Genomic DNA, 11,511 nt, shown 5'->3' with positions numbered 1-11,511 from the left:
CGTCGCCTTAAAAACATAGATATTGCATATCCATAATCCTCAGTCCTCAGCCATGTCAATTAAGACAATTGCTCAAACAAAGGTTTCTTTTTGCCCTTTGCAGAGGTTAGTCAATTGTCTAGTAGGTTGACCTCTGATACGAGAATGTATGCAGACAAGGCAAAGGATCTCAATCGCCAGGTACTGTCCCCCTAAATCCATTTTCCACTCCAGTTATATGTATCCAAGCAGCTAAGCCGAGTCTGAGTACCGAAACAAATGATTTATTCATGTTGGGCACAGAGATGAGTATGGCTGGTAGTCTTCTGTTTGTTTTTTCATATCATTCTTAAATGAAAAGATTCTTGAGGTAGATCTACTTTCGTTGGTTTGTAAGCATCACAGGGCTCTTTTATTCTCAAACTTTTCATTATCTTCTTTAAATTAAAGGAGTCTTGAGGTAGATCTACTTTCTTTGGTTGGTATCACAGAGCCCTCTTTTTCTCAAACTTAACAACTTGAAGATTCCATAATTAGATACTTGCTACGTTTGCCTTGTCAGTGGATTATGGTAATTTTGTTTGATAACAAGTTTGTAGTACTACCTATTTTCCTATTTGAATAACTAACATTTCCTATTTTTGTGGCTCTCTTTTCACATCAGATTGCAAAATAGCTTAAGCACATCACTTTTTTTTTGACAGAGAAGCGCATCACAGTTGAGCAGCTGCAAGCTGCATAATTATTGTCATTTCCCTTGTACAGTACTTTCTATTTTAGTTTGATTGGCCACTTCCAGCAAATTATGTTGGCTGTAATCGTCACTCCAAACAAATAAAAAACGTGCAGTAAAAAACTAACTTGGTCCCGTTGTGATCTGCCACAAACTGCTCACTAGTGCTTTGTTTTTAAGGCGTCCTGCCTAGGACGCTTGAGCGATAAGGCGCCTTTCAGCGCCTTACAAATATGCCCGTCTTAGGCGCTTAGGCGTCGCCTAGGCGCTGGAGCGGGTGGTGCTCGCCTTAGGTTGCCTTACCGCCTTAAAAACAATGGTAATATCTCCGCGCCTTCTGTTCGTGAAGCACACATTCCATTCTGTATCTGCAGTCCTATGTTCATTAACAAAGCAGAATGGGAATCTCTAGTCAACACTAGCCACCATACTTTTTCTTATTAATCTGACGCAATTGCCACTTGTGGTTTTTCAGGCCTTAATTCGGAAGTATGCCCCTGTGGCCATTGTGATGGGGATAGTACTGATGCTCTTTTGGATCAAGAACAAGATATGGTGACCCAGTGAAGCTCGACATCCTTCACTATGACGCCGAGAATTCTATGTCAACAGATGCTTCTACAGCTTATCCCGCATCCGCCTATTCAAGCGAGATTACCTTTTTAGCCGCCTTATATTGTCCCAAACAAGAGGAGCAAACAGTAAACCCGTTGTGTAGTAGTATTAGTATAGATCTGATCCTGATCCATGAGTTCTCCATGAAATCTTGGAGCCGAACATACCATGAACTATTCTATTAGAGTTGTAGATTCGACCGACATAGTAATTGGTCTTCTTTTTGTGAGCCCAACATGTAAGATCTGTCGTGCAACATATTGTATGCAGAAATGCTTTGGTCGAGATGAAATATGTTTGACATGCTACTGAAGAACAGGCCATGCCAACTTCATTTCCAATTTACCAAACTTGTTCGGTGAAATGTTTTGACACGGAAAATTCACACGATTCTAGTTGGCAATTTCGGATGATTCTAGTTGAAATTGCCTTTGTTTCCTGTAAAATCCTGCCTTAATAATTTCTTACAGTTGAACCCCCAAACCCCGAGCTAGCAGTGGCTGTGCGGGTCAGCACCGGAAGCCAAGCACCCTGCCGTCGATCGGCGAGACGCCGACGCGGCACACCTTGGACGCCTGCACCCGGTGCGTCAGCACCCGCAGCACCATCACCTTGCCCTTCACCACCAGCAGCGAGTCCACCTCCATCATGACAGCCGCAGCCGCCGGCTGCTGCGCGGACGTGTCCAGCGGCGGCGGGGTGGCCGCGGGGAAGGCCGGCACGGCGAAGGTGGTGGACCAGTGCTTGGTGCTGCCGCTGTCGATGAGGCCCGCGGGGATGTAGATGGAGCCGATCTCGCCGCCGGCGTAGGCGACGCGGAGCGAGCTGTCGAAGTGCGCGAGCGGCGCGCGGTTGGGGTTGCGCACGGAGGCCACCTGCTCGAACGTGAAGGCCACCGTGCCGTTGGCGGCCGCGAAGGACGGCAGCCGCACCGCCGCGACGGCGATCTCGGGCGGCTGCGGCCGGAAGAGGAGGAACAGCGCCGTCGCTGCCCCGCCGGCCGCGAACAGGAGGAAGGCCGCCGCCATAAGGCAGGACGCCACGGCGGAGGTGCGGCGCCGCGGGGGGCGCTCTGGCTCGTAGTAGTACGGGTACGGCCACGGGCTCGGCTCCGGCGGCCTGTCGGTGGTTGCGACGGGAGCCGCCGCCGCGCCGCCCCCCGGCACGTAGTACGGCCCCGGCCGCGGCTCCGGAGGCCTAGCCACGGTGGCGACGGGGGCCTCCCGAGCCGCGCGTCCCTCCGGCGAGCCATACAGCTGCTCCGGCGACCTGGCCACGGGGGCGACGGGAGCCTCCCGAGGAGTCTTGCGCTCCTCCGCCGCAACGTGCAGCTTCTCCGGCTGCCTGGCCACGAGGACGACGGGAGCCTCCCGGGCCGCGCGGCCCTCCGGCGCTCCGTGAAGCTGCTCCAGCGGCTTGGCCACGGGGACGATGGGAGCCTCCCGAGCGGCGCGGCCCTCCGGCTTCCCCGCCGGCCTGGCGACGTTGGCGAGGAGAGCCTCGTGAGACGCGCGGCCCTCCTCCGCGAGTCTCGGGCGGGGCCGCGGCTCCGGCGGCCTGGCCCTGTCGGCGACGGGAGGCCCGCGGGCCGTGGGCTCCTCCGCCGCGCGGAACGGCCTCGGCGCCTGGCCCAGGCGCTGCCGCGGAGGAGGCGGGCCGGCCGCGGCAGCCTCGCGGTCCGTCGGCGGGCGCATGCGCGGCGGGAGCGGGAGGGGTGGTTGCTGCTGCGGCATCGTACTCCTCCCTCGCTCGCTCGCTAGTGGAGTGTGCGCGTGGCGCCCTCGCTCGCCCTTTGTTGGCTTGCGCCGCTTTGCGAGGGCACGGCACAATAATGCTCAACAATGCTGTTGGGTGGCATGTGCGCGCCCCAGCGAGCGGAAAGACGGGGGGTGGGGACTGGGTATAGTGAGCTGCGCGCAGTGGAAGTGGAGGTGCTTTTCGACTTTGGAGACTTCTCCTCCTCCCGGATGAGATATTGAGATGAGATCCAGCTGCTGCTGTACGTTACCGCTCGCCAGTGTTCACGCATGTGAGTGACCGACCTCTGTGTGATCTCTGGCGTGGTGTGAAACCACCCCGAAAGTCGATGGGCGAATCTTGGCCGTCCATGTCCTGGATCTCGTCTCCGTCTGGGCACCAAGACTGAAGGGACGACCACGCCAATGGACAGTACGGGAAGCTTGCTTGGGCTAGACAGCAGCAGAGGGATGAGTTTGAGTTTTCTATCAGCTGCTGCTCGCCGGTAGGTGGCCAGCAGGAGTAGTTTAATTTGATCTCTCGACTATTTTCTAGTTGCTCTCCGGCTTAAGAGATACACTTTGTTGTTTCATTTATCTATTTTCCTTTCCTTTTGGGTAAAGCTACAAGATCTTAGCCTTTATAAGCAACGTGCCCGCGCTGGTTCCGCTTTGGCTCGCTGGGCCAAAGGGAGAAAAAAAAAGTACGGCGTTTTGGCTTGCTTTGGCCGCGGAGCGAGCAGGACGGGTGATGATCATCCACGGCAGAAAGCAGTGTTGGGTACACCTGTGCTTGTTGTTATAAAAAGGATTGCGTCGCCGGGACTTGAACCCGGGTCTCTCGGGTGAGAGCCGAGTATCCTAACCACCTAGACTATGACAGAGCTTACAGCTTGTATTTCCTCCGGTCCTTTTTACTCTGCATATTAGGTTTGTCTGAAGTCAATCTTATCAACTTTAACCAAGTTTATACACAAAATTATTAACATTCACATAACAACACATTTATTATTAGATCCATCTTGAAATATATTTTTATATTATATTTATTAGATGTTATATATGTTAATATTTTCTAATATAAATTTGGTCAAACTTAACAAACTTTGACTTCAGTTAAAACTAATATACGGACTAAAAAGGACCGGAGGTATCAAGCAGGACTTATTAAAACCATACAGCTACGCATCAAGCGCGACCACTGGCGATAGCCACGTCGATTTTACCGTGCCGAGAGAAAAGAAAGGAAGAAAGGGATCGAGGTTTGTGCCGCTGAGTTAACACCTCCCCATGGCGATTGGGGTCTGCCCCTTTCTTCCCCACGTACGCGACCTGCTCTCTCTATGGTTCCCTCTCCCACACGCCTCCTCAAGCGACCCCACCTCACGCTCCCGATGCTGCGCCGACACCTCCTCCCCTTCTCTCACGGCCTCTACGAGCATCCGCAAATCCTCCCTCTTCCCTAATCTCCTTCCTTTTGCCTCTCAATCACGAATCAGGATCCATGGAGGTGTCCGACAAGTGCTACTCGATCTGCTATACGGCAGCGGCGGGGAACACCGGCCGTCGGTCTGCCTCTCGATGCTCATCCTCCGGGAGGCTGCGCGCGGAGCCTGCCGCTGAACTTCGCCTCCACATCGCCATGAAGGTGGGCTGTTCTCCCTTGGATGAGTTCTCTTGATGTTCTTCTCTTCTCTTACCTATTACTGATGCGCTTAGCGGTCGTCGATGTTGTGTGTTCACAGGTGGTTCTTCTTCTTCGCTGACCTGTTCATCCATCGCTCGTCTTGTTCGTCTCTCTGTTGTCCGGTCCTCGTCGTCGTCAAGGTACCGTTTCTGGTCTGCTTATGAGTGCTCATGGATGTGTGTGTGTGTGTGTGTGTGTGTGTGTGTGTGTGTGTGTGTGTGTGTGTGTGTGTGTGTGTGTTGATTTTTAATTTGTGCGTCTGTCAGTTCGTTCACGCTCGTGAGGTGTTTGTTCTTATGTCTCTTCGATTTTCCTTTCTTTCTTCTCTTGTATGAGATTTCAGAATCCCAGAACCCACATACATCAGCTGAAGTAAGATCTTAACAGTTTTGACAGTGTTGACGCCCAGGATAATCGAGCATCTGACTTGACTTGTTGGTCAGTGACAGGGTTTGGTGACCATGCACTGAGATTCTCAACCACATTGCTAAGTTTGGTCGGTTCTTGTTTTGCTTCTTTGAGCTTTTAATTTGTGCCTCTGTCAGTTCGTTCAGGCTCATTAGGTGTTTGTTCCTGCTTCAATTTTCTTTTCTTTTTCCTCTTGTATGATTTTTGGAGCAAGGTTGGTCGGTCGGTTTTTCTTTTGCTTCTTTCAGATCTTGTAGAAATAATGATGCCAGTTTTACATGTGCTGCAACAGATAATGAGGTAGATAGATGACATGGCTGAAGCCAAAGTTCTGTGTGGGTATGACATAACAGAAAATGATAGAAATCATTGTAGGTATAACAGGGCACTTTTTTTAAAACTATAACTGAATGAACAGATCGACCAAACAATTAGGAACTGGATTCACGCAGTAGAAGGAAGTAAACAGAAGGTATAGTTAAACTAAAAATAAAGGATTTCTACCAAAATTATGAGCAGCACTAACAGTACTATGAACTGAATCAAAAGAAGAGAAACAAATGTTCAGAAAATTCAAACAGAGCAGCAGAGGTTAATTCAGTTTTGAGTAATCAGAGTAGCATAGAAGAGTAAAAACTCATTGTTGCTGAATATAGAGTGTGCTTATCATGATTTACTTCCTCACAGAACTAAGCAGTGTGGTTGACTTACATTATGGTATGCTTCCTCAGGGATTGGCATCATCGGTTCATAATCAAGTTTGACTCGTTATCTAATCTGCTGGGCATATCGACTCTGCGGCTAAGGTGCGCTTCCCACTCTTTTTAACTTGTTTCGGTTGCTTGTGCTTGGATTGCGTCTGCTTATTCGCAGTTATTTTCGTTGTGCTATTTGTGATATTTGTGAGATGCCACATCTTTGATATGATCTCTTATAGCTAAGAAAAGGTAAAAAAACATCCTTTTGTCTTCCAACTCAACAATTATTTGACATTGCTAAAATAGAACCATTTTATTTTCCCTAACTATATCTTGACTATATAGGTCAAGACTGACTTGTTTTCGGCACACATGGTTCCCATTGCCTTGTTATGAAACAAGGCATAAGCAGATACCAAAATTTAGGGTCGATCGATGGGTACGAAACACATATGTCAGTGAAGTAACTTTGGGGAAGCATGAACTCAAAAATTTAGGAGCACTTGACAGCGAGACGGAGTTAACTGAAAGTAATCTACAAACTTTGAGATTTCGATTTCTGCCTCTGTTACTTTGTTGATGCTCATGAAGCGTTTCTTGTTATGTCTGCTTCAATTTTCTTTTCTTTTTTCTGTTGTGTGATTTTCCAAGCAAGGTTGTTTGGTCGATTCTTGTTTTGCTTCTTTGAGCTTTTGGTTTCTGCCTCTGTGAATACGCTCATCAGGTGTTTCTTCTTATGTGTGCCAAGCCTGCTGTGCTAGATAGATGACATGCCTGCAGCACAAGTTATGTTGAAACCAAGTCTGCTGTGAATGATAAGCAAGGTTGTTTGGTCGGTTCTTGTTTTGCTTCTTTCAGATTTCGATTTGTGCCTCATGCTATCATTATCCCATCAGAGTAGGTACAAATCAGAGGAGGTTCAATCATGTTATCATTATGGTTTCTATAATTTTATTATAGACGGATGCTTCTTTTCCCTTGTTTGTTCTATACAACAAAGTGCACTTTCGATTGATATTATTACATGTTATTAAAAGTGCAGATTGTAGTTTTGGTCACTCAAGTAAAATTGAGGGAGTCATTAACAGTAGGTGCTAATTGAGGTTGTACAAGGATATCTTCAGTTCTTGATAAAGCATAGTGCCATCTGTCTTCCCCCCCTTTTGTTCTGCCAGATCTGGTTCTTTTTAGTTTCTGTACTTGTTCTTGCTGTGGGGTTCTTGATGAGTCTCATACAGATTGATATGGTGTACATTTTTGCAAGTGTGTGTACAGTCTGAACAAGTGATTAGTATATGGCTGAGGCTGTAAATTCTCTTGGTTTTTACTTCTGGAGTTCAGCTAGATTCAGTTTTGCGGCGTTTAGTACACTGCTATTTGAGCAGGCCAGCAAAGAATTGCTTTACTGATTGTTGAGCTGTGCTGCACTTTTTCTTCACACGAAATGGCCTCTTTGTTGATCTTTTTTCCCCGTTTTCTTGGAGAGTGCTGCCTTTGCAATGGTTTGGCCATAAATTTGTTGTCTTGCGATAGCCAAATACTGAACTTCAGAGGGAGACATTCGCTGTTTTTCAGAATTTATGGAACTACAAAAAATAACTGGCTCAGCTTAATAATTCTGCTTACACCCCTGTTTGTAAAGACTTCTGTTTAGTACACGCTTGATACCTAGCAGCAGTACCCCTGTTTTGTTATTACTACCCCCGTTCCTAAATATAAGATGTTTTAGTAGTTCAATTTTAACTGCCAAAACATCTTGTTTCTAGAAACAGAGGGTGTATTTGACTGCAAGATTTGATAGCAAAGCATAGCAGTAAGTGGTCCAAAGAAAGGACACCGCTTCTCTCAAACGATTTAAATGTCTACCTAACTTGCTTCTATGAATTTCCTGCTCTATTCTTGGTATGTCCGATGGTTATATTAGCCCTGTAATCTACCGACGCATCGAAAATAATAGTTACTACAAGATCTTATCCCTGCTTACACATTTCTCAAAGAGATGATATAGGTGACACGATTATCTTGACAACATAGAGCATGTATGTTTGTTGTCGTTGTGCTTCTGTTCTGTCAACTGAGCGTGATAAATTCTCTCTGTTTGCAGCTTTCTCTCTTTTTTTCAATCTTTGCTCATATGGACACATCCTCTGCTAGCTCTTTAATTCCATTTAACTTAGAGCCTGTTCGGCAACACTCCACTCCTCTAATTTCTCAACTCCACTCCTTACTTCTCAACTCCCAACTCTACTTGCATATTTTAGAATTTTGCAAAACGTTCGGCACCCAACTCCAGCTCTTCTACGTGTGCGCATGGAGAAAAGGAATCGGGGCAAGCGGGGAGTACGAGAGATTTGTGGGGTTCTGTTTCCTATTTTTTTTCTCGAACCGGTAAGTGGCGTGTAAAAATTTGTACGAGCCATCGAGACGGAGCGCGCGGAGCGTCACTTTCCCGACTCCAGCGATTTGTACTACGGGCCGCTCCGCTCCGGATTATGAAATCTACGGAGTTGACTCGTTCGGTGCGGCTCAGCCGGCTCCCGTAGCGGAGTTGAGGAGCGGAGGGCTCCCGAACACCCCCTTAATCTCTATCTCCATTTAACTTGTTGATATAGTACCACCTCCATTACAAACCGTTCTTTTGATCTGCTGCTCTCCTTTATTTCTTTCCATTTTATCTTACTTCCAATAATTAATTTGAGGTTAAAATCCTGAAATTTAGTGATGTAATGCACCAAAATTGGGGTAGTTTTTTTTATTTATCACAAGAAATGAGTGCTACTATTATGCGTTTATTCTTGTTTTGTCATTATTCTACGATGATCAACCATGACTGTTCTTTCAAAGTGAGCTTCATTTCTCTATAGTCAACTCTTTAAATGGTATTCTTTTGAATATTTTCAGTGCCATGTTTACTTATTTTATACACTATACAGTGATGGTGAAAGACTTGAAGTAGATCATGCTAGCATTTTCCCAATGTGATGACTATGACCAATAGTTAGCCTGCACATCTTACTTTCAATGCCTTCGATCACACCGTCGCCACCTAAAAGGTATGCGCCCTTGCCCCCTTTTATTCTCTTGCCCTTTCCGCCTTGCTGGGAGAAGATGTATGTGTGTTCTGTTTTAGACAATGGTGTTCATGTAAGCGCGTTCACGCCATGTTCCCAAGTACTATGTTCTCTTTTATTTCTGGAATCGTGTCTATTCGCACAAGTACTATGCACACAGCAACACATGGTCTATACTGCTGCAAATTGTTCTGCGTTAGCTTTGAATCTGTTAGTGAAGTTGTTATTGTATGGTAACGGTGTACTTTTATGGGCTGATTAATAGAATGGATCTGTATGTGCTATAGATAGCTAATCCTTTGCAACAATTTAATAAGATGCTGAAATCAAAGGCGTGGCCTCTATTTGATCAGCACGGTATGCTATAAAACCGAGAAGAAGAGAAGGAGGAGTATGGGTGTGATTTGCTTCTGTTTTCGTTATATAATTGTAGGCTCTGTTGGTACCAAATTTTTTTTCTGGTGTAAATTTTTGCTCTTGCGATTTGTCTCTTGTAATTATCTTGAATCCTACAGTCAGTTGCATTTTTGGTACCATGTGAGAGTTTGGTCCTGCAATTCGGTTCCTACAGTCAGTTGCATTTTTCTTGTATGAAATTAAAGTGTCGTAGTTTATCAATATCACCCGAATTGGACCATCTGACATTTCATAAGCTTTATCAGTACTATGTTCTCCTTAGCTGTACTGCTGCTCCAACTGAAGGTTTGCTCTCAGTTTCAGATCTCCCTGAGTTATTCCAGAATCTATTATGCTCTTTTACATTGAATTCCTTGGGTTGAAACTGTGAGCTGTGCCTATTTTTAATTCTAAAATATATCTGCTTTGTCTAGAGAAGGTAGAACGACAAGGTTATTCAGATGTTTTACAGTATCTGATATGCCCCTTAATTAGTAAGGTGGGCTCACAAGCTTGGGTCCTGAGCCACAAGAACTCGAGAAAGGCATCATACATTCCTTTTTTTGCAAGGCACTGACAACTTCAGATATGATTGCCCATGGTGGGTTCTTCATTCTTAGGAGACATGCTGAAAAGTGTCTTCCTCTGCCAACTAGCATTGAGAACATGTTTTTTACTCCAGTTGATGTCTGCACAATTTCTGGCTTATTGAATTGTATGGTTGCTTTGCAGGACATGTCTCAGAATCCCGCATGTCAACAACTGGTAGCCAAAGATCTTCATGGAACTGAGTGGCATTTTCGTCACATTTTTTGTGATGATTTTACAATTTGAGTATTCAGCTTGAATACCCTTTAAACTTTCTGTCGTTCTGTTCTTATTGTTTTCGTATAGCGGTAGATGTCACAATTGAATGTTGAATTCTTATCACTGCAGAAAATTGCAGCATATAGTGATTCATTACTTCTTGAGTATGTTGAACTGTATCCCTGTCTGGTTCTATATCATGCCTTCCGATGTTTTGTGTTTCAGATGCTATCTTTGTATTTAAGTGTCATTTATTTAGTTATTTCAAAATTTGTTGACGCAACTTCTTACATCCAATGTCCATGTGTTATAAGATAGCAACAAAGCAAATGGAATGGGCGCTTGCCAACTTGGCGCCGCCTAACTTCCTCTCAAGAGGCGCCACCCGCAAACACCTAGTTTGTATCGAAAGCATTCACAGCCAACCTCATGTCGGCCACCAGTTTCCGCTGGAGGCGGGCGCACTGATGCCAGCTGGGACTCTCTGGGGCTCCGACGCTGTGCCATGTGCGTCTCACGTGCGGGCCCGAGAAGTCCAACTGCGCCGTTTCCGACAGTACGCACGCACACCACGCGAACCGCAGGTTGCAAGCTACCACGAGCCACGCCTATAAGATGGCGGCCGTGTCCTCCACGAGCCACGCCTATAAATCGGCAACCTTTCGGAGAAGCGTCTTCGACCGAATCCACCGCCTTCATCCATGGCCGAGCACGTGAGCCACCAGGCCGACGCGTCGCTGGGCCACGTACAGATCAGCCATCCACAGATCTCCCACGCAACCGATCCATCCGGCCGGCCGGCCGGCGGTGCGCATATGGCCGTCTCTGTGTCGTTCGTCCGTCGATCTCTCTATGTGCGCATATGGCTACTGGTTTAGGTAATTAACGTGGTTGCGTTGCAGGACACGGCCGGCCATTGTGGGCACGACGCCGCGGGGACGGCTCACGACGCGGCCGGTGCGGGAGCCAACCAGGCCGGCGGAGTTATGCAGGAGGTGGACGGGCAGGCGCAGCTGGTCGTGCAGAGCGCCGTCGACGCCGCCACGGGGGCCGTCAAGAATGCCACCGGCCTCGGCGGCAACTAGGCCGGCAGCGCGCGTGCGCAGGCATGGCTCTCTCCTGATCCCGCAGCGATGCTAGACTTACGGACAAGTTTTACGGATTAGAAGTTACAGGGTGAGATGACATGAACTGATTTATGGGAAGCAGACCCCACCGGGAAATGCAGGGGGTGGGGGGCAAATTAGGGAGGGGCAAGTCAGTCCGTAGGAGTGATTCCGTGAAAACGGCCCGTACATTGAGCATTTTCGCCTGACAACGATGCTAGACTTACGGACAAGTTTTACGGATTAGAAGTTACAGGATGAGATGGCATGAACTG

At 47.2% G+C, this 11,511-nt stretch overlaps 3 protein-coding genes and 1 long non-coding RNA gene across 7 annotated transcripts in view; 3 read left to right on the top strand and 1 right to left on the bottom strand.

Annotated features, from left to right (window-relative positions):
* The window catches only part of LOC119267710 (25.3 kDa vesicle transport protein-like), a 4,920-nt gene extending 3,301 nt beyond the window's left edge, over positions 1-1,619 (top strand). Inside the window, exons 5-6 of the mRNA XM_037549141.1 lie at positions 104-180; positions 1,188-1,619. Coding sequence (XP_037405038.1) covers positions 104-180; positions 1,188-1,271 — 161 coding nt within the window. The 3' untranslated portion in view covers positions 1,272-1,619. The remainder of the gene's footprint in view (positions 1-103; positions 181-1,187) is intronic.
* An 11-nt stretch (positions 1,620-1,630) lies between these two features.
* On the bottom strand, positions 1,631-3,330 carry LOC119267709 (proline-rich protein 36-like). The gene has a single exon (XM_037549140.1). It carries the CDS (start codon positions 3,058-3,060, stop codon positions 1,837-1,839), a length of 1,224 nt encoding a protein of 407 aa, XP_037405037.1. The 5' UTR covers positions 3,061-3,330; the 3' UTR covers positions 1,631-1,836.
* A 1,014-nt stretch (positions 3,331-4,344) lies between these two features.
* LOC119267708 lies at positions 4,345-10,309 on the top strand. 4 transcript variants are annotated; one of them, XR_005132558.1, is made up of 5 exons: positions 4,345-4,711; positions 4,809-4,890; positions 5,138-5,246; positions 5,890-9,924; positions 10,056-10,309. It is a non-coding gene; the product is annotated as an uncharacterized LOC119267708 (long non-coding RNA). The 4 variants fall into 4 exon arrangements; XR_005132556.1 differs by lacking the exon at positions 5,138-5,246 and having other exon boundaries at positions 4,352-4,711; positions 5,890-5,964; positions 8,790-9,924; XR_005132557.1 differs by lacking the exon at positions 5,138-5,246 and having other exon boundaries at positions 4,352-4,711; positions 5,890-5,964; positions 8,758-9,924.
* A 522-nt stretch (positions 10,310-10,831) lies between these two features.
* LOC119273755 lies at positions 10,832-11,215 on the top strand. Its single transcript, XM_037554808.1, has 2 exons — positions 10,832-10,906; positions 11,033-11,215. The coding sequence occupies exons 1-2, from the start codon at positions 10,832-10,834 to the stop codon at positions 11,213-11,215; spliced, it is 258 nt and encodes an 85-aa protein (XP_037410705.1).
* The last annotated feature ends 296 nt before the right edge of the window (positions 11,216-11,511 follow it).

The sequence above is a fragment of the Triticum dicoccoides genome, chromosome 3A (genome assembly GCF_002162155.2).
Source record: "Triticum dicoccoides isolate Atlit2015 ecotype Zavitan chromosome 3A, WEW_v2.0, whole genome shotgun sequence".
In the NCBI taxonomy this organism is placed as follows: domain Eukaryota; kingdom Viridiplantae; phylum Streptophyta; class Magnoliopsida; order Poales; family Poaceae; genus Triticum; species Triticum dicoccoides.
This window is presented reverse-complemented; position numbering and strand designations above follow the sequence as displayed.